The sequence below is a fragment of the Dendropsophus ebraccatus genome, chromosome 2 (genome assembly GCF_027789765.1).
Source record: "Dendropsophus ebraccatus isolate aDenEbr1 chromosome 2, aDenEbr1.pat, whole genome shotgun sequence".
NCBI classification, from domain to species: Eukaryota; Metazoa; Chordata; class Amphibia; order Anura; family Hylidae; genus Dendropsophus; species Dendropsophus ebraccatus.
This window is the reverse complement of record NC_091455.1, coordinates 192,781,213-192,803,091: the sequence shown is the minus strand read 5'-3', so window position 1 is coordinate 192,803,091 and position 21,879 is coordinate 192,781,213. Positions and strand designations below refer to the sequence as shown.

The following is a 21,879-nucleotide window of genomic DNA, read 5'->3' as shown; positions in this document are numbered from 1 at the left end:
GTGCTCAATGCGCTCCAAAACAGTATACAGTACATTTGACTATGTTTGACCCCTTTTATTGGGAGGACAAAGCAGCAGTCTACCATGCTAGTCAGTCCTCCAAGGAATAGATGCTGTCAATATATAGGGTTGTATTTTCATTATATTCAATTAGTGAGCACTAAGATATAAGTAGAGATGAGCGTGACTTGTCCGCTTGCTCGGCATTTGATTACCGTGGCTGACAAAGTTGGATGCAGCCCTAGTCCTAAAAAAACATGGATACAGTCTATTGTTTCCAGGACTCCCTGCATGTCTGCATCCAACTTTGTCAGCCGGCAGTATTCAAATGACTCTAGATATAAGCCTTTTGTTAAAATAATATGTACAATAAGAAGTCCTCTTAGTTATGTGCATGTGCTCAGTAGGCCTGGATATTCATGATCTCCAGCAAACTACACCCACCAGCTGGATTGGCAGTTATCTGTCCATACTGTGTATAGTCAACTGTCAATCAGCAGCTAGAGGGCGGAGGGAGGGGTGCAGCACAAATATCCTTCTCCTGCATATTAGGAGAACGGATGAACAGAAAGATGTAAGTAGTATATAGTTCTGTTCAGCATTTCTGTCACTAGTTCATGCTGTACTCATTCAAGGCAGCATAAACCTAGTAAAAAAAAAATTAAAAGGACTATGGAGATTTTGAGAATGATTGGGTCCGTCCGAACCACAGCGTGCAGCATTTGATTACCAGTGGCTAAAGAAGGGTGTCCTGGAAAAAATGGATACAGCCTATGGTTTTTCAGGCAGGCTTATGGCTGCAGCCACTGAATGAACCTAAGCACGCTCGAGTGTCGCTCATCTCTACTCGGCAAACATGGCAAGATACAAACGTGTATGCCTATAGGTGTGTAAATATCTATATACCCTCACAAAAGTGTATTATAATTCGGGAACAGAGTGAGTGTAATTGCTATATCTTCCATGAACAGTGTTATTCAACTGAATTCTTATCAGTCCTTTTCTGACATGCTTAGGTTCCCAGAATTTATAGCCATGAATGGTTCCCCAGCCTTTCATGTATTTTTTTGAGCCAGGCATTGTTTGAAGCTGAATAGACTCTACCCTTTAATTTTCACTCAATTACAGCAAAAAAATGATTTCACATTTTCTACATAAGCTGAAATGGAAATTGACTAAGAACCTCAGAACTGTCAGCAACATCTTTTGAGAAAAGATTAGCTTTGCAGTGATTATAAAATAGGTGTCATCTTTGACACTTGCATTCCGCTACCGAAACCGAGCGTTCTGGAAGGGAATGTTAAGGGACGTCAGAAAGGGTCTTAGAAGGCTCAGCTGTCATGCTATGTGCCTCCTTCTCCTCGCTTTGTAGTCAGATGCTGTGCGGTGAATGTCAAAGGTTCTCCATTTAAACTCCCTGACAAGAAAGAGAAGAATACTAGGAGAATATGTTATTAGCAACTATGAACTTGTCTTTGGTAACAGGTCAGCCTGACACTTAATTTATGTGTAGGGAATAGAGAAAAAAAAATAAAAACAAAAACACTTTATATACCAGCCGCCTAAATAAAAGCCACCGGAGAGTGCATGGCACTTAACCTCTCCTTCACCAGCGGGGCTGCAATCTCCATAATCTGGATTTCCGGGACGCACATAATGCCGGAGTTTTCCATCATGCTGACAACTTCAAAAACTATTTTCTGATAGTTGCTCATTTACATTCAATGGATGCAACACAATGGATGCAAAACGCGTCTTGTACGCTTTCATTATGTCTGGAATATGCAGTGGAAATGGCTATTAGCTAAATGATGCTTTCCAGTTGTGCATCAGTAGTAACTGGCGAGACCCCACAAACAGAGCAGGGCTACACAAGGGATGGGGAACCTTTGGTCCTCCGGCTGTTGCAAAACTACCATTCCCATCATGCCTAGGCGTCCAAAGCTAAAGCTTTCATTTTCCAAAGAGTCTGTGAGGAATTAGAGGTGGAATCTGATTGGTTGCTAGGAGCAGCTGAGCCAGTTTCACTTTACACCATGTTTGATAAATCTCTCCCTGTATTGCTAAAATTGGATAATTCTGGGTTCTGCAAAGTATAGAAAACAGCTCCCCACTCCATATGGGACCCACCTGGGCTCAAACTCTCCTTGTGGTGAGAACGACCTGAAGTTAGAATTTAGAAAAGTTTGAATTGTCATAGAACTTGAATGTTACTTTGGTTAACGTTATGTTTGACTTACGATGTACAAATTTCTATGTATTGTGCGGTTATCAATAAAAACATTCTGATTTAAAAAAGTAGGTTCAGCAACAAGGTGTTCCCCAATGCAAATGTTTTTTTTCTACAATATCACGATCCATATGTCCCAACCATATGACCGTAACCGTATGACTTAAGAGCTATAGACTAGGCCCTTGTTAAAACACAATGCTACATAAATCATGGGTCAAAATTAGAAATGAGTTTGGAAAAGCTGGATCCAGTACTGAGAAACTTGGAGAAGTTTCCCAGGACTGGATCCAGATTTTCCAGGCACCCGGAATGGAGCGGCACAGGGTTCAAAGGCAGGCGGCTGATAAGCCGACCACCGACCCAACAAAGAACTTGGCTTTGTTAATACTGTAAATTCGCTCATCTCTAGCCAGAATATATCATAATATCACAATGCAATGGATCCACACACAAGGCTCCTTACAATTTATTTATCCAATCACTACAATACATAAGGCCCCAATATAACTGCAACATGACCCCTATTGCTTCTCTGCTTCTGGTTATGATCATCCCCATCTCTTCTATAAGATCATCCCCAACATCTGCTGTTTTCCCGCACTCATTAGGTAACAACAATCTCATCTCTCAGGGTGTTATAGAATTCATATACAAATGAGGAGTCAAGGAACAGTAGGTAAGGAAAAGCACAGCACAATGTTGGTTGGTTGTTTGCATTCAGTGCCATGTTAAGAGTGACAGGTGCCAGCAGAACAAGTGCAAACAGACATGATGATTTCCGCATTGTAAGAAGACGCCTTTCACAGTGAATGAGCAAGTCTGATTATAGACACATTGGGAATCCTATATAAATAGTGGCTGCCTTTTTTTTCAGTATTATAGCGCCTCACTGCAAAAATACAAACAGATTAAAAATTTACAACATGCGAAGGTTTCTATGTTGTGTCCTTTGCTGCCATAGGAAAACAATAGGCTTAGAGGAAGGGTAAATATAGGAGCAAATTTACAGGATATAACAGTACTGCGGCACTCTGCATCCTAAGATCCACATCCGATTATTTATTCCCCTTTACCACCATCCAAATCTGTTGGTCTTTTTATGTTTCATTAGAAGACGACTAATGTAGAAGGTCCCCGCATGTATGTAGGCACAATGTTATATGGTAGGAGGAGCCAAGCAGATTGTGATAGATATACACACACACAAACACAGTGGTACCTTGGTTTAAGAGTAACTTAAGAGCATTAAGGATTAAGAGCATTTTGCATGAGGAGCTCACAGTTTTTCAAAATTGATTAAGAGCATTGCTTTGGTTTAAGAGCTCCCTGTACTGGGTGGGAGCCGGAGTGGGGGAGGGGCATTGTCTGCACAGCGGGGTCTACAGCCCTGTACTCTGACCCAGGAAGTCTCCCTCACCTTCCCAATCATAGCAGATCCATTTCAGGCTGCGGCTTACATCAGGGGACAGGACTGTGGAGGTAATCTCTCCATAGCTGTAACCCATCTCTCCCCGGACAGAGAGTGCTGCATGTATGTGCCCACATCTGTACTGCTCATTCCTTCATACTCCCTGCAGTCTCTGCCAGCCCTTGCGTTTCCCATCCTCTCTCTATTCCTGCTCTAATGTGCCTGCACCTACACTCAGCTATACACACTGCTGCTGCTATAATGTGACTACACTTACACTCAGCTATACACACTGCTGCTGCTATAATGTGACTGCATTTTATACTCGCTATACTATACAATAACTTATATCACATACACAGCTGTTTCTGAATGTTTGTTTCAACTGTTCTACACGTTATTCAGAATAAAAAATCATTATTTTTGGTAAGTGGAACCAATTGTCTGCATATCAGTGATTTCTTATAGGAAAATTTGCTTTGGTTTAAGAGTGGATTTGGATTACAAGCACAGTCCCAGAACGAATTATGTTGTAATCCAAGGTATAGAATAGGCCCATGCTACCCCAGTCTGACAGTGATAATACAGACCTATGTGAACGTATAGAATAGACAGTCTGACACCTTATTTTACCTTTATTACACAATATTGCTATATAATATAACCATGTTCACCCAAAATGACCTAAAAATAAAAAGGTCAATTTCTATTGAATTCCTGAAGGCCGTCAGATTTTGCTTAATAATATCGGACAAGACTTTGCAATATATTCTGAAACCAATAATGCCATATGGCCAGACAATACAATACAAAGAGAACTATGAATGCACTCTTCATTGCAGTGTCATCTCAGCTTGACGGATGAGCAAGTGACCCATCTCTAGACCTGCGGCGGAGTGGAGAAACCTTCCTGCATGTAGCTGTAACCTAATTGATCGGGGATCTGTAGAGCCACAACAGTATTTGTTATTATTATGAAAATAAATCCAATATGTTTACACCTGTCACCGCTCAAATACGAGACTAAAAGGACTCTGCGAAAGCGAGAACCTCACAATAAGCTGACGTCTTGCACAACGCGGTGAACGTGAGAGAAATGCAATTTTACGACTCTATCAGGACCGGTGCAGTTAAATAATCATAAAACACAAAGGGATAAAGACTGGCACAACCGATCCTACAGCAAGTTGTTTATCACAAAGCGCTCTCCTCCGGTTCTTGTAGCAATATTCAAATGTGGGCATCAAATGAATAGGCTTTCAAGAGCGAGTGACTTTAATGTTCTTAATAAGAAGGCTGCTTATATTAAAATGTCTATTACAATTCGGCTCGGTTTATCAATGGCGCCATTTATAAAATGAATACATGTTCGCTCTGAGTTTTATTCCTGCAATCTCGGTAAACACATACTTCCCAGGTGCGTTGCTGCCGTACATGGAGCTTGTTTCTACCGGAGACAGCTGCTATGGAAGACGACCGTAAAACTCTAACAAACCCGCTCATCTGCCAGGCCTCAACCAGACTCCCCATAAAACCAGCACTAAGACATTGAAAACAGTGGGGTTAGGGTGGAAGTTTGGTAATAAATTCACATGCTATGCATCACTATTGCAATGCATCTGTAGAAGGAAGCCGCGTGAGCTATTGGGGAACTTAGCCGTGCGCCTACGACTAGAAAAGGCCAAGCAAGCACCAGCAATTTGGATTAAGTATTACGTGAACCAGAAATAAGAAAATCTCCTCTGCTGTCCTGTCCACTGGAGCCAAGACATTCTGGTCAATAAAAAACATCCATTTAGCTTCTCTCCCCAAATTTAATCGGTATCGCCAAAAACAGAATCAAGGCTCTGATGGATAAAGGGAACAAAGTTACAGTGCGTGACCAGCTAACCAGCTTGGGTACGGTGCCTTGTGCATGCCAATACTGTGTCACTGTACCATAGAAGCTAAACCATAACTTTTATTAAATATTCACTAAAATACTATTTGGTTAACAAGAGAAAAAGTCTAAGCCATTTTCAAAGATATCAAACTGTGTCAGAATAGACAAAAGTTGGGATTGTACTGATTATAGTAGTAACCAAGTAATGAATCTCCAACCAGTAACAATATATCCACTTACCAATTGCTTTTACAATATGGCACAGTCAATGGACAGTAAAAAAAAAAAGACATTTTACATACTTTTGTCCATAATAAAGTTACATATTACATGTTTCCCCAGGAAGGCAGCTTCATCAGGGGATATAAACTGTACTATAAAAGTCATAATAAAGTGGAGATGGGACAGTTCACTTAAGTACAGGATGCTTCCTAAAAAAGTATATAGAAAGAGGAAGAGGAGGATCTTCAGATCTTCAGCTCTATATATCATAAAGCTTCTGCTACTTAGGGTGTGTATAGAGATATAGTGGAACAGGATCCCCTCTTCTGTGTGCATAGAACGTATACCTGCAACGTTATCCGAACCCAAGCACTCAATGTTAGAGAGAGTCCTGGAAAACATGGATAAAGCTTTAGGCCATAGGCTGCATCCATAATTTCCTGGCAGCCCTAGACCGGCATACATCATCTTCAGCCGCAGGGAATGAAACGTCGAGTGTTTGGGTTCAGATAACGTTGCAGAACCCGAACATTTTACAGGTTTCACCTACACTATCCAGAATTTTTTTTTATAAAAGTGCCACCCAAGTCCACATTTTGTGTTCGGTATTGCAGCTCAATTCCACTGAAGTGAATGGAGTTGTAATACCACACATAACCTGAGGACAGGTGTGGCACTGCTTTTGGCATAGAGAAGTAACATTTTTCTGAATAACCCCTTTAAAAATGATGCCTGCAAAGGGAAAACTGGTGAAAAATACCATATATAAGGAACAAAAAAACAGAAATAGTGCATCTCCTTATGTATGCACACAGCATATCCTAAAAAGACCATGGTAAAATTAATGACCATTTAAGAAAAATCCTGACTGCATAATGCATCCAAAATCCAGATTTACTAACAACTGACAGGATGCAATGTCAGAACCAAGTGGCATAACAAATATTATAATCACTATATAATAATCATCATGTAGATATCCAGGGCTTCAGACTCAGACTCCTGGAACTAATACAAATGCTACTTTTAATTAAAAAATAATAATAAATAATTGTTTGTTTTCCAGCAAGGTATTGTGCGGCAGCGAGTGGTACGTGAATGTCAGGACGGTATAAATTAGACTTTGCGCACGTTTGTGAGGAATCCGCCGGCTGATTGGCATGTCATTTGCATTGTTGAGCTGCAATCGGTAAGAGATGATATGGTAACGAAGCCTTCAGCCGAGCTCCGAGTACACACAACAAATGTGAAGAGCGCCAACAACTCCAGCCTAATACATTCTGCATGAGATGGAATATGTAACAGGTAATAGATTAATCCGCTGCCACTAATTAAAGCCTATGAGAGGCGACGCCATTTGTTAAGACATCACAGCGTAAAGAACTATAGGGGGGGGGGGGGGAGGGGGGGTAATTGTTTTATGGCTCTTTCTCTATTTCTAATGCATACACTTCCTTTTGTTTAATAATGTAACGTAAAGGAAGGAAAATCATCACCATCTCGGCTCACAATGCAGTCTGATTCGCAGTACCATCTAAATCATATATGCTCATATCAGCTACAGAACGGCATAACTAGTGCAATCCTTGATGCATTACCGACCCCTTCATTGATTAGTCATGCGTCGCCTCCACTGCAGGGGATCATGGGAAAATTCCTTCCTAAAGTGTACAGAATTACTAAATAATAAAATGTCAGTGAAAAAGAAAAAAGTAGGAGGGCACTCCCCGTACTGTTGTGTAGACTTTATTTCATATAAACTTTAAAATTGCAGCAAGCTCATCTGTAGCGGGCTCGGACGCCAACCACTACAGAGGAACCTAATGGAATTTTAAAGTTTACATAAAATAAAGTCTACACAACAGTAAGGTGAGTGCCCTCCTACTTTTTTCTTTTTCACGGACATCTTTATGAACATTTGTTGTGTTTCATGAGGAGCACCCCAACAGTGTTTTTGGTATATCCAACCTCACCTTGGAATCCCATAAAAGCTATGCCTGAAGGGTAGTGTCGATACGGTCTTCTACACAAAGTTAAATAAAAAAAAGAAAACATTAACTATGCTGTTCATATACAGAGTAAAAGGATGATACATTGCAGTGATTAGTGTTGAGTGGGTGCGAGGAAACTGTCCGAGTTCGGCAACTTTTCCGCACCTGTACGCTCAGCAATTGATTCCTGGCATCAATTCCGCTCAACACTACTGGTGACATCTAAAGCCATTATTAGGAAGCTTTTCCACAATTTTGTATCATGCCATCCTTTGGAAACTAGCAATGAAAACAAACAAGGTACAGGAAGCTAACGTGCATAACATATGGCATGCCTATGGACGGAGCTGCGTCCAGTCCTGCCGTGAGGGGCCATGCTACCATTTTGTTCCGTAAATCAAATTGGGCGGAGGGTTTTGAAACCGTATCAGTTAAACAGTGATATAGCATATTAAAAGGGGTGTTCAGGCATTAACACATAGGATAAGTATTAACATGAGGCCAACAGCTGCTATTCTTCATGATCTCAAGATCTGGAATGGTCAGGCATGTCGCTCCATCTATGGGACAGCTGAAGATAGCCGAGTACAGTGCTTGGCTATACAGTATATGGAGAGCTATAGAGCCTGAACCCCAAATAAGCTGTATGTATAAGTATCCAGGGAAAAATACCTTACAGCGTGTATATTGTATTTCCATAACAAATCCAGAGGAAGTTAAATGGTTAAGAGCCAGGCTCCAGGATTGTACTTTCTGCCTTTGTTAAACTTAAATAAAGCATTGTTATTCACAAGAGGGGAGAATTAGCATGACTTTCGTCTAGGAAATTTCCTGTGATGTACACACAAGTGGTTTTCTTTTTTCTCTATGTGGGTGGAAGCTAAATAATTTGTTGCCAAAAGCAACGATTAATAAACGTCATGAAGAGTGGTGATCGGCGCTGTCAAATACAGCAACTAGATGAATGGATACCATATAAGAATACACAAGTGTGACGTTTAAAGATGAGCGCAACTCGGAAGTCTTGGCATTTGATTATTGGTGCATGACTGTGAGTGACCTGCATACAGATTTGTGCACTATATACTATTGTTATTGAGCGTGCAAGCTCTCAAGTACAGTCTTTTGCTAGATATTTGCAGGTACACATACTGTAACTAACATTATTTCTGGTACAGATAAGCATGACTCCAGTATGCGACTGTCGGCATTTGAATACCAGTGGCCAATGTATACCTGGAAACCATGTATACAGCCAATGGCTGATGGACTCAAGCATGCCAAGACATGGGGTTAGTGAGATTTGAGGCCCTATTACACTGGGCGATCAGCTAGAGCAAGCGAGCGCAGACCTGTCAGGTCAGTGCTCGCTTGCTCCTTGTTTCCCCCTCGATGCCAGTGCTATTACATGTGCCGACAGCGAGCAGGTGAGTGCAAGGGGCCATAGGTGATAGCGCCGGTCTGCTAACACTGCTATTACATGGAGCGACTGCAGCAGATCGATGCCATTTCAGCCTGTTAAAAGACAACAATCAGCCAACATCGTACATGTCAGCTAATTGTTGTCTTCTATTACACAAAGCGATTATCGTCCATTACATTAATAAGGCGTTTAGACTACTCCTCCATTCTTATTAAATGAAGTGGAGCGTAGCTACAATACCAGACTCAGCCTATAGACCATAATAAATGCAGACTGCACCAGGTCACCTTTACTGTAACACGCTGACCCTGCAGGAAACACCCAACCAACCCGATCACTGGCTGCAGTGGCTATGCCAGCATTACCTGTAGGGACATCACATCGGATCAGTGGGGACTGGGCACTGACGGAAGGATCAGGAACAATTTTTTTTTTTTTCATTGCACCAAATCGCTAAAAAAAAAAAAGGTTGTCAGCAGATTCAGCAGTATAAGACGTATGGGGGCCTCACGACTCCACATCGACAAATGAGGTTTATGTAGAGAGGGTTGGGCGTGTTCTTTTTCTACTGTCTGACTCATTTATTTTGGAAGGGCTAAGTTGGTGCCAGAGCTGTTACATGATAGAGTGATCATACGAAGTTTTGCCCATACAAAATGTTCATATGTATGGGAAGATTTTTGGTGTGAATCAATAATAATAATAATATGTCTACAACCATTTACAGTAACTTTCTACTTCTATTAAATTATTCCTAAAAGCCCTGAAAACGAGTGTCACTTTAGTATCTTCCCAGCTGTAGTTCTCCAGCTGTTGCCATGATGGGCATCATGGGAGTTGTAGTGTTGCAACAGCTGGAGATCCGCAGGCTGAAGTACACTACTTCTCATCATACGTCCAGTAAAAAAATCAATTGACAATCTCAGTCGTAACTGGGACAGATACGGATCCTCAGTACAGTGTTGAGAAATATATTACTTCTCAATATAAAGGATATATAAGACCTTCAGACTCCAGCAATCATTTTTCCTAAATCCTCTTGGCCCTTGTCCGTAACCACCGAGTAAATGAAAAGTGGAAATTCACTTAGCTACCTGCAAGTTGCTCAGTATTCTCACCCCTCTTCAAACACGTTGTTGACCCTACTTGGCGGACTCGAAGATAAATCGAGAGAACAGTGCAAGTGTATTTGGGCAGAAAAAGAAGAAGAAGAAAAAAAAAAAACCTCTCTGCGGATGAAGTCATTTAGTGTCTGCAGAGTCTGGATAAAAGTTTTTTAAAGACAGACATTCTCCAGTATACTTGTCATCTACACGCAGCACAAGCTTCCATTTTTTTCCTTGCCCTGAAGCAATCATCCTAAGAAGACAGCTTATAAATTCACTAAGAAGCACTTACATCTCCCGAAACTCCAGCTACAATATGGAAGTTAAATGACTAGACCCACGGCTTCACTTTTATACTTTTCAATGACAAACTGAAGTCCTGAGCCCGGCATAGCAAAACGCGTAGATGTAACACATAGTGCGGATAGCCAGTCAATTAAGCGGCACATTCGGCAGATTCAATGCATTACAAAGGCCTTAGCGAAATAAGGAGGAGAGCAGAAATCAATGTTTAATGAACACCACAATAAATGCTTGCTATTAGAAGGCCGGGAATGACAGGGCTTGATGTAGATTAGTAGTTGTGTTGGTATTGAAGAAGCAAAGTCAAAGCAGAATTTAATCTATTTCTATACAGCCGCTAAGTCTCCCAATGAATCAGGGCTATAGATCTCATTTAAAAGACGCGCATCATGTTTTCCAGAAGTTAACTTTGCCGGTTATCGGAGTTTGCACAACATTGTTCCCGTCACATGTAATACTCGAGAGATGTTACATATTCACTGTATTCAACTGAGGAAACGGCAAGATGGAGATCGGCGATCGATGGTAGGAAGGAAAAATGTAATGACGCGGTGAAGGTTCTGTTCACATCAGCATCATGGCTTCTCTTCATAACAAAGCCATGCACAATTTCCAAATAAATCACGACAGATCTGACTTCGGAACATTTTTTGTTGAAGCTCCGGTATTGTTGTAAAAAGAAGAAACCGGTAAAGTGGTGGTGTGAACAGAGCAAAACACAATGTGCATTTTACACTCATTTGGTAAAAATGACCAACCTGAACATGTCTCCCAGACCCTTCAGCATGCCGCCTTTTTTCGCTTTGCTTTTATCCTTATCTCGGTCTTTCTTCTTTTCCTTTCCGCTTTTGTCCTTTTTGCGATCGGCCTTGTCTGAACCATTGATTTGTCTCTCAAGAGAATGAGAGGGCTGGTCACTGGCAGTAGAGACAGACTCCCGTCCCGATCTGGAACTCTCTTCTGTGTCCTCTTCCACTAGAAAGAAGTAAAAAAAAAACAGTACATTATACTTTGTAACCGGGTAATTTGGGGATTGTTTTCATTGAGGAGATCCAATTGGTCAATGGAATTTTATTGGCAAAGCCCCATTGGAAGAAGTATGACATTTAGCTCCCCTCCAGTCTCACTAACACCATATAGAAGTAGGCATCCTGTAAGGTTCCGCTCATACGGAGCAAAACTGGCGGAATTCTCTGCCGCGGAATTCCCGCCAGCCTCCCTGTCATGATGACAGTCAATGGGAGGCTCGCGTGCATCCTCTCTTCCATGTCCATTCTTCAGCACAGAGAGAGGAGGAGCACAAGCCCTCCCCATAGACTGCCATGATGACACAGAGGCTGGCGGGATTCAGTCTCAGAATTTCGCCTTTTTTTTCGCTGTGTGAACGAAGCCTTAGTCAGTGGTGTTCAACCCTTAACTGTTGCAAACTACAACTCCTAGAATGTCTGAACAGCCAATGACTGACTGGGAGTACTGAAAGTTTTGCCACTGTTTGGAAAACTCTGCTATCAATGTCCAACCCATAAAACTAGACAACCATCTGCAGAGAGCTATTTTAGGGCTTACTGAGTAGGACACAGTTTCTCATTAAAGATATTGAGGATATTGTGCTAGATAGAGAACAGTCTCTTCACTCTGGAGGAGAGCTGACATAGATGAAGATCTGGCACCAAATGGACAGTATGGGTCACTAGATTGTGTAGGCTACAATAAAGTCAACTTTAAGAAAAGTGAACCCTAGACCTAGCACCAAAACACCGTGTAAAACACTAGAAGACATGTGCTCTCCTGGTCAATGGTAGCACCTACCATGCTCCACTGACCCGTTCTTTTCCTCCATCAGTGTTTTATTATCACCTGCCAAAGTATTACATCTTGTTAGCCATTCTCTACTGGAATACTGACAATGAGGTCTCAGTGTTTACGATGAGCACACATGACCATTCACCCAACACCAGTGTATGAGTAAACCGTGTTATGGTTCTATAATAACACAAGCAATAGAAGTATGTGCAAGTACCGTAAGTGAACCATCCCTTGGCATCCAAATAACCTACCACAGTCTGTAAAGCCGTTCATTGATTCCAGATGAGACTTACTGTTACCTGATAAAATATTAGTTGGATATAGTTAGTGCCACTGGGAAATCTGTGATTTGTACATTACTGGCTAAACTTCAACCATCCATTGCCCAAAGAACGTTCAGATTCTTCCTAGGCTGACTCCAGCCTTGGTTGGAAGTATTGTGGCCGGTAAGAGATCAGTACCATCATTTGGGTTATTTCTTGTTCTGATTTTACTATAAATTTGTATAGACAAAAACTATGGGCTATACTATGTCTGAGTGGTCAAAAGTCTACATACTGTACCAATGCAAAGTCATTCTATGGGGAACCTTGAAAAAAACATGGCATATGGACAATTACCTCTAAACCTCACCTACCTAGCTCTGAAGAACTGCTGTTGAATGGCTCCTGCTGTGACCTATTAGAAGCTGTTAAAATAATAAGTACAATCGGGAGATCCAGACATGTGAAAAATGTCAACATAAGATCTATAAGTTTCATTATATTCCTAAAACTTCAACAACAATTAGTAAAATGAATAAAATTCATTGCAATCAAATCTTATTTCCCTGTTTACCGCTTACACCATCCACAATGCATAGTGACTATTTGAGAAAAGTGATCTTATGTTACGTGTGTTTGGATCAGACAACTTTAATCACTAGAAAAAAATAACTGGGCAAAATGTGAATAACCACTAACAAACCATGTACGTGACCCACGCTTCACCCAGTGCACAAGGAAAGTACCAAAAAGTATTGGAGCTCTCTAACATACCCCATTCTGATGAACTGTTCAGGTGGGACCTATCTGCATCTGTTATGGGAAGACACACAAGTATCTTATAGTCTAGATATAACATATTAACCAGTGGAGTCTTCATTAATATCTTACCTACCCCACTCTGAAGAGCTGTTCAATGGCTCTAGATGGCACTGGGCATTGCCTGTTGAGGTATTAGATACAATCAGGGCTATTGTACATTATTCCTCCAGTTACAGAAAGAAAACAAGAACCGTGATTAGTATGGAACTTTTGTTGTGTGAACCTAGCCTATGATTGTATTCATGCTTTCCAGCAACGCCTAGGGGTGCATCCAATTTCTGTAGCTGCAAGGAATCAAACACTGTGCATCTGGGTTCAGATACCTGAACATTTTGACAGGTCCGCTCAATGCTACCAAACATCTAAAGAAATTGAAGAAAAGTGGCAGGACAAGAAATGATTGGAACAACAAGGCAACCATCTTGGGAAAGCAATTTTCCATTTTTTTTTCCAGGACATTTACTAGGATTGTAGGCAGAGCTAATACCAGGGTAATAATAAGCCAGCACCCTGCTCTGTACGGATGAGGGTAAAGAACCCCAAAACAAATGTCTTGGCTAACAACTCCAAACTCCAAATGGGATACTTCCAAATGTAGAATAGTACACAGGGAGTTCTATCAACATAGCATAAGAAATGAAAGCCTTTTATTGACCCTACTTATAAGCCTAAAGTTGGTTGACCAATGGATACAGTATATCTAAGAATTAAGACAACCAAGGGAATGTTCACACTGAGGAATAGACAAGGAATTAAAGGAATTCTGCTTGAGATTTCCTCCTCTTCAGCTCTAACGCAGAATTCGAGCAGAATGCAAGCGGAAATTCAAAGCCCCAATGACTTCTATGGGATTTCTCTAGCAGAATCCGCTTGACATGTCAATTCTTTGGGCGGAAAGTGGACCTGCAGCGAAAAATTCTACGTGTAAATTCTGCAGAGCGAACAAAAGAGCGGAAATCCCATTGAAAACAATGGGACATTGCTCTGTATATATTTTACTAGCGGAATTTTAAGTGGAATACATGTAAAATTAGGCGTGGATTCAGCTTGAATTTCCTTGCCTATTCCTCAGTGTGAACTTATCATAAAAAGGGGTTAAATTGTAGCTAAGGTTAGGCAATTTTTGCAGTAATTTACCACTGAACACTTACTTTGCACAATGAGCAACATGACAGCACTAGGTATTAACAGCAAAGCAAAGAACAAGCTCAGTGCTTTTTGTGACTAGGCACCCAAGACAAGGCAATCTGCTCTTATTAGATTAAATTCAGGCTCCTCAACCTTCAAGACTTAAAGAGCCAATTTAGGATCCAGCTGGGACTCTGTGACACAAAGAATGGCTCTCTCTGGGCAGGGGAGGGTCTGCAGTGGAGCACAATGTCACATTTTGCTCAGCGACATGGATGTGGATTGTATTATAAACTATGTTGGCTTCAACATATCATAATACTGGGAAAATATACAATGTAATTACAGCACCTGATCCAAGCCTGGACTAAGGGGTCACGCACATAGGCATAGAGCGTGTACAGCAGAGCGGGAAGATAGTACGGCACGGGACTATAGAGCTTCATTGCCTTCATGCATGGTCGCACAGGCTCAGTCAAGCACATGGAAAAATTCCAGAAATAGTGTCAGGCTGCCAAGCACCTTCTGTCAGACCGTTCCTATACCTTTCATATACTTGAGATACAAGCTAGTATGGTGGATGTGTTAGACTGTGGAAAACTCAACTCGGCATCTTGGCAAATAACATGTATTTTTTTTTTTTTTTTTTTCCAATTATTCCGAAGATTTTTAGGTGCAGCGGATTTTTTCTGTGAAATGGGAAACGGTCATATTGCAAATTCTTTTGATCTTTTGTATATGCACAACAAGGCCATGTTCACACAACGTAAGTTTTTATTAAACAATGGCAGTTATTATAATGAAGTGACCGATTAATTACTATGGAATCCTTGTGGGAGTGAATACACACAGTATTCACTCTGGCCTCTATTCATTGAATAGCAGCCACAAAAAAATTTACTGTGCAGACAATGTAAAGTGCGGCGGCTTCACTTTACATTGTCTGCAATGGTTGATTGAAACGTGCCCACATTCCAATTAAAAAGAAATTAAGTTAATCTGGCCGGTACTGCAGTATCAGCCAAGTTGAAATTCACAGACAGCGGCCATGTGACAAAACGGCCGCTGTCGTACATTGTGTGAACCCAGCCCAAGAATACATACACATGTTTAACGCAAACATAATTTGTGCTTTTTAAGGTTAAAGCCAGGTTATATAGTGTTTCAGAGTTTAGACGACAACAACAGCGCATCTATACTACTGGCACAACGCTAAATCCATTGGTGGATAACCTAATTTGGATCCCTGTCTAAACCTATAAAATCCTGGTTATCTACATTATTTCCAACAGAGAAGCAGGAGGCCCAAGAGTTGTAAGTATAAAGTTCACATCACACCATGTTTAATCTGAATATCTGGTATATTCTCTTCTATCGTTTCAGAGTATACCTCTGAAGTATGTCAATGTATATGCTTACAGTGGCCTACATGGCTATTGGCCACAAAGCAAAAAAAGGGGACAAATACTGTACAGTATATGTGAGCTTTTCCTATACAGTAAAACAAAGGATCCCAGAGCTTACCACTACAACAGAAGCTAAAAGGACGCTCTTTTGGTCCCCATCTGGACAGGGAGGGCCCATTAGGACCACGTGGTGTATGCACCGGGAGCTTTCCAAGGTGCAATGCCAAATGCGGTGTGAACATAGTCTTACACTGAACTATAAAGAGGCAAGAATTTAAAGTTACATGTATATGACATATTGTAGTCATTATAGGGACTATTAAATGAGTATCCAGGAACCGAAACGCTAAGCTTCTGTGGGAACTGTCCCTGTCCATGTGCCATCACGTTTCTCCATTGTCTGATATGACAGTGATGCCCTTTAGGCCAATTTCGTGAGGATCGCTTTACACAAGTGTAACCTCTCCGCCTGTGACTGGCCGGCACGGGCTGACATTTAGCCTCTCATGGCTAGACTAAAATCTAATTGAATTTGTTGCCATTCATAAGGAAACTTCCCATTGTGCAATGACCTCAGCAAACATAATTTAGTAATTCAGAGAGACGTAGGGTGGGTGGAGGACCCGGCTGGGTGAGGTGGCTGCTCAATGTATGGAAAGCGAAGGATGAATAATCACAATTCATCATTTAGAGTCATTAGTGACATGCCGTCGCTCATAGACGTGCTTCCAGGAAAGGACGGAAAAATGCAGTTTCCTCACTAATTCTTGTCGCTCACAGATTGTGGCTCATAAAATCCCGCAATTATTCTGAGCGAGAAGCAGCAGACACAACATTCCCCAAACATTGAAAATGCATCGAAGTCTTACACAAGACACAATGAGCAATTTTATCAATCAGGCGGTATAAACTGATCGGCTTGTCTGCCACTTCTGTGATTACCCGCTAACATAATAAAGCTGGAGATGTTATGTAATAGACATATGTAGGTGTAATATGGCTGAGACTGTGCATATATACACATATTTTATATTAACCCAATAGGAGCTGAGCCATTTATGGCCTTAATGTTGTACAGGATTAGGGGGAAAAAATGGTGGCTTTCTTTCGAAAACAGTGCCACATCCGCTCTCAGGTGTGAAAGACCTGGTAATGTAGGCAAGGGCTTTAGTGACCCCAAATAAATAAAACTTATTTAAACAAAAACTAATTTTCTTTAAAGGGTGAACTTTTGCTATTAACTTGTTTTTTGTGTTGTGATGCCGCAGCTTGTAATCCTAAAGACCATGCACATAGTTACCAACACTTTTCTAGGGACGAATTGACCTTAGCAGGGCACCATTTATGAAAGTGTGGCTTGATATGGGGGTGGACTTTATTAAAGCGTGACTTCCCATTGGGCGGAGTTTAGCCAGAATACATTTTTCCCCACATATTTGCTGTACATTGTCCTTGCTGGATATATTGGATAGTGTAGAGTAAATATAGGTTATACTGAGAAATTTTCGTAGCAATGGTGAAGAGGGAGGATAGTACATTATATACAGCTAATAATGGGTTATATAGTAACTATATATTTCTTTTTTAATTGTGTATGCAGTAGAATAGAGGTCTCTGTACACAAAGTCTGGATGATATCACGTAGTCCAGTCAAGTAGATGTGCAAGTGATATTGAGAGAATTGGTAGCCATGTCTGATTCTTGTTCCAAAAATAAGAGATGAGCGCGATTCGAGTCCACTAACTCAGCATTTGCAGCCCTAGGGAGTCCTGAAAAAAAATGGATAGAGCATATGGCTTATGGCTGTATCCATGTTTTCCAGGCAGCCTTAGGGCTGCATCCAACTTCATCAGCCACTGGTATTCAAATGCAGACAGCCGCATACTGGAGTCGTGCTTATCTCTACCAAAAATAATGTTAAAGTTATTTAGCATATATCTAGCAAAAGACTGTACCCTAGAGCTTGCACTCTTAATACAAATAGTAGATAGTGCACAAATCTGTATGCAACTCACTCACAGTCATGGATTACTGAACAGGAAAAGGGCGACAAGTGACTCCTAGATCAGCCCTGGGTTGGAGATACAAAAGGGAGCAGAACTATGCAAGGCAAAAGCTTCCACCATGTACAGACAGAGGATGCATGACCTACTGACAGCAGGACCCAGTGTCCTGATGGAAGAGAAGATATCATACACATGGGAGTATATACACTCTGTGCTGTCACACTAACACATCAGTCAAGCTGTGGTATAAGACACTGTGCATAGCCGCTCTCTGTACATATTAACCATTTATTACTCCTGCATTCCTACTCTATGTATAATACTAAATAATTAATAATCATCTCCTTATTTTTTTTGCATTGCGATGCTATTGGAATCCACTAGGCGGTCATCCAATGTGAGCTATGAGGATGCTACCTGGTAAGTGTGGGATGGCGACAGCCGAGGGTTTCTCCTCCAGTCATCAGTCTTTATGTGACATTTTCCTGCTAACAGCGCATTTGCTCCCTCTTCTGTACAATGTCTGTAGTATCCACAGTCTTCTTCCCAACACATAGTGGTATGCCCACTTATTAGACATGATAGGGTGATGACTGGAGGTCATGTGGCAGATTAAGCCATGGGGACCAGACTGCACTAGGAACAATTATTTTCCAGGACTGTCTGGAGTTCACCAGATTAAAGGACTTTAAGTAACTGGCGTGAACTCTGCAGGAAGCAAATCTGTTTTGATTTTTGATGTTGACCAAACAAGAACTATGAAAGTGAGAAGCGAACACGTGCCGTCCGAGAAACGTCAATATGGCGCCCCTGTCTAGAGCAAAATGTTGTATTTTCAAGGTTCCTAGCAGCGATGGTCTACGATGGCCTTAGATGAGGAGCACTATGTCAGGAATTTCTGTGTTTAATCAATGAAGTGGCCGGTTGTATTGAACTTTCCTCAATAAAACCTTACTAATTCTACTACAAGGAAAAAAAAAATCAATTCTCTAAATTGGGTACATTGCTACTCTGGGACATGGTGAGAAAATGGAAATAAGCACTAACAAGATCTGTTCAGTATCATTTCCAGTTAGCTATGATATCTGGAGAGGAAGAAGAAGAGGAGCAAGAAGAGGCTTCTGCAATAGTCCAGACTCTTTCTACTTTATAACTTCGGTCCTCTTGGAAACCGATACATGTTTAGGTAGAATTAAAGGGATTGTACTGATTAAAACAAAATGATCATGGATCTGTCCTCCCCTTATGGAGGAAATACGTTGCACATAACTTACATGTCTCCATTCCTTCATCATCATCATCCACGGGTGGCTTGTCGTAGGACTTGTCGATAGCAGCTCGGAAGCTCTCATTGCAGCCTCGTCCTCGGATGATCCGGGGGCGTGGGCGATGGAAAGGAATGTCACCATTCAAAGTCACCTCAGCCACGGCTGTCTGCAGACTTTCTAATGAGCTGGATTTCTTCAGGCCTAATGAAGGTCCCACGTCTCTGCTGGGGGAACCTTAGAGGTCAAAAGGAAAAGTTAATAGGGATTAGTAGAGGAAGTGATTGACAGTCATGTGAAATTCTGCAGGGAAGTGTTTCTATTATACGTTCTTTCAAATTCCTTTACAACAGTTGTTTGAAGCACAAATCTATTAGTCGTGTAATTTAGAAAGTTGTTAACATTATCGAGAGTCCTTCACGTCGTATTCCCTCCGATCACATAGCTATTTAATGCTAAACCGATTGAGTCTCATCTGAAGTTTACAATAATGAATTTTTGAGCTTGAAGTGTCCTGCTTGGTCATTGGGGGGGGGGGGGGGGGGGGGGGGAGGGGGGGTTGATGATAAAAAAAGAAAGAAAGACTGCCATTACATTTCCCATTGGGGTTGTCACAAAGCCTCCTGAGACAATGACAGGAATTCGATGAATTTGGTATAATAGTGGGAAAAGTTCCTTAACATTTTCATATAAATATCAGTAAATGAGTAGGTGTTGTACAGCCTCTGATCATGTATAACTGCATGATTTAAAGGGGCTTTCTTATTGGCCCAGATTTACTAAAATAGTCTTATTTATAGAGTAATCTGAGACTGGACAGTCTAAGAATACTTTAGATTTATCACACAAGTTTATAATGTTCCAAGGAGTAGAACATGTGTCGGCTGACTATCCAATGCAGGCATGGGAACACATCGTGATGCTAAAGCTAATGCTTCGACTGTCCAGACATGATGGGAATTCTAGTTTTGCAACAGCTGGAGGGCCGAAGCTTCCCCATCCCTGATCTAATGTGTACAGGGATATCCCAACTCTACCCCGACAGCTGTTGACAGGAGAAAGATGAATTAGGCATGTTGGTTTCAAATGCCTGATCCTTTTGTTCTTGAAGAGACACGCCATCATCAGAGGTGCCTGGTACTGGCATTCTAGCCCTCTACCTATACAGAAAACATGCATGCTTAGAGAAGACAAGCATGTTCATGTCTTGGGGTGGTGGGGAGTGGGAGCGATAGCTACTTTATGTGCATGTGTATGTGTATGACCACTTTAGAGACTTTCCCATGAACACAAGTTATGACCTATCCTCAGTAGGCCTTGGCAATTAAGACCTCCTGTGCAGGGTTGAGTGGAATTGCCAAATTGTTCAGGTTCTGCAATGTTCATCCGAACAAGAAAACTTTGCATTTGACTCTTAGTGTTCGGAGAAGTTGGGTGCCGCCAAAGGGAGCTCTGGAAAACATGGATAGAGCCATAGACAAAGGAGATTATTACCGAACCTCAACAGTTTGGCAAGTCTGCTTAACACTACTCCAGTGAAGTTCAGAGAGAACAGTCTCTAAGAATGGAGCGGTAGTTGCACATACTCCCAGCTGCTCCATTCATTTTCTATGGTAATTGCTAAAGATATCCGAACACTTGTTACTTGGTACTTTAGTGGTCCCCGTAGATAATAAATGCAGCGGTGCCCAATTCACAGAATAGGGGATCATTTCTATTCACAAGTAATCCCCTTTAAAAGAAGAACACATATCAAAACCATCTTTACCTCTGGCAGACATGAGCCAACCATGTATTACATGATCAGCCACCAAGTAATAGTACAAAGCTCCCACAGCAACAGCCCCTGTATAGGCGGACAGATATGCTGTATTTCTATTCAACAAGGGAGGTGTCTTTGTAAAGCAATTCCTTTGACAAAACAGTATGAGATTATTCTATAATTTCACACATTTTTGCTATTGTTTTATACCTCGGGCTGTGAATATTAAGAAGGCGGCGTCTCGATGAAAGACTCATTCTCAAACACTACAAGCTCTTATTTGAACTGTTAATCAATTGGTTACAATGTAATATCTGGCTTTGCCTGTTATTGTACTGTGTATATTGTAAATTGTGCTTCGGAATAGGTTGGCACTCATTTTAAAGCATTATTATATCCAAGGCTGGGTACATTATTTTTTTTTAAATTCAACTAAAATATATTACTTTTTTTTCTTTTTAATACGTATTAAATTGTCTCCACTACAAAGCGAGATCTGAAAGGAGAGAATGTCTTTGGCATGCCGCTATTAACCAGCAGGGCACTCTTCTGCCTTTTGCCGTCATTTACTGAAAGCCCAGACATGGCTTATTAATTAGTATTGGCTTGTCAAGTGCGAGTTCAAGATGCTTTGTACAGATAGTACTGAAATGACAAGCGCTCACAGAAGATGCCAGCCTCATTACACCAACCTTCATGTCCTTAAATCAATCCTTACTTGCACAAGTTTTTGGATGAAAAGTAGATCAGAAAAAAAAAAAAAAAATAGTTTGACAGATGTGAGACGAGTGAAATTGTATCAGAACACGTAAAAAGTGCGGGGGCCAGGAACTTATGTCCAACATAAGACCCC

At 41.2% G+C, this 21,879-nt stretch overlaps 1 protein-coding gene across 17 annotated transcripts in view; it reads right to left on the bottom strand.

The window, feature by feature from the left end:
- The window catches only part of PARD3 (par-3 family cell polarity regulator), a 458,970-nt gene that overhangs the window by 152,744 nt on the left and 284,347 nt on the right, over positions 1–21,879 (bottom strand). For 11 of the 17 annotated variants that reach the window (XM_069958961.1, XM_069958945.1, XM_069958951.1 and 8 more), the window contains 6 exons: positions 19,274–19,501; positions 13,533–13,580; positions 13,412–13,450; positions 13,012–13,062; positions 12,626–12,673; positions 11,327–11,543 (listed from right to left, as the gene is read on the bottom strand). In XM_069958961.1, coding sequence (XP_069815062.1) covers positions 11,327–11,543; positions 12,626–12,673; positions 13,012–13,062; positions 13,412–13,450; positions 13,533–13,580; positions 19,274–19,501 — 631 coding nt within the window. The remainder of the gene's footprint in view (positions 1–11,326; positions 11,544–12,625; positions 12,674–13,011; positions 13,063–13,411; positions 13,451–13,532; positions 13,581–19,273; positions 19,502–21,879) is intronic. The other 6 variants (XM_069958955.1, XM_069958959.1, XM_069958957.1 and 3 more) reach the window with 1 other exon arrangement.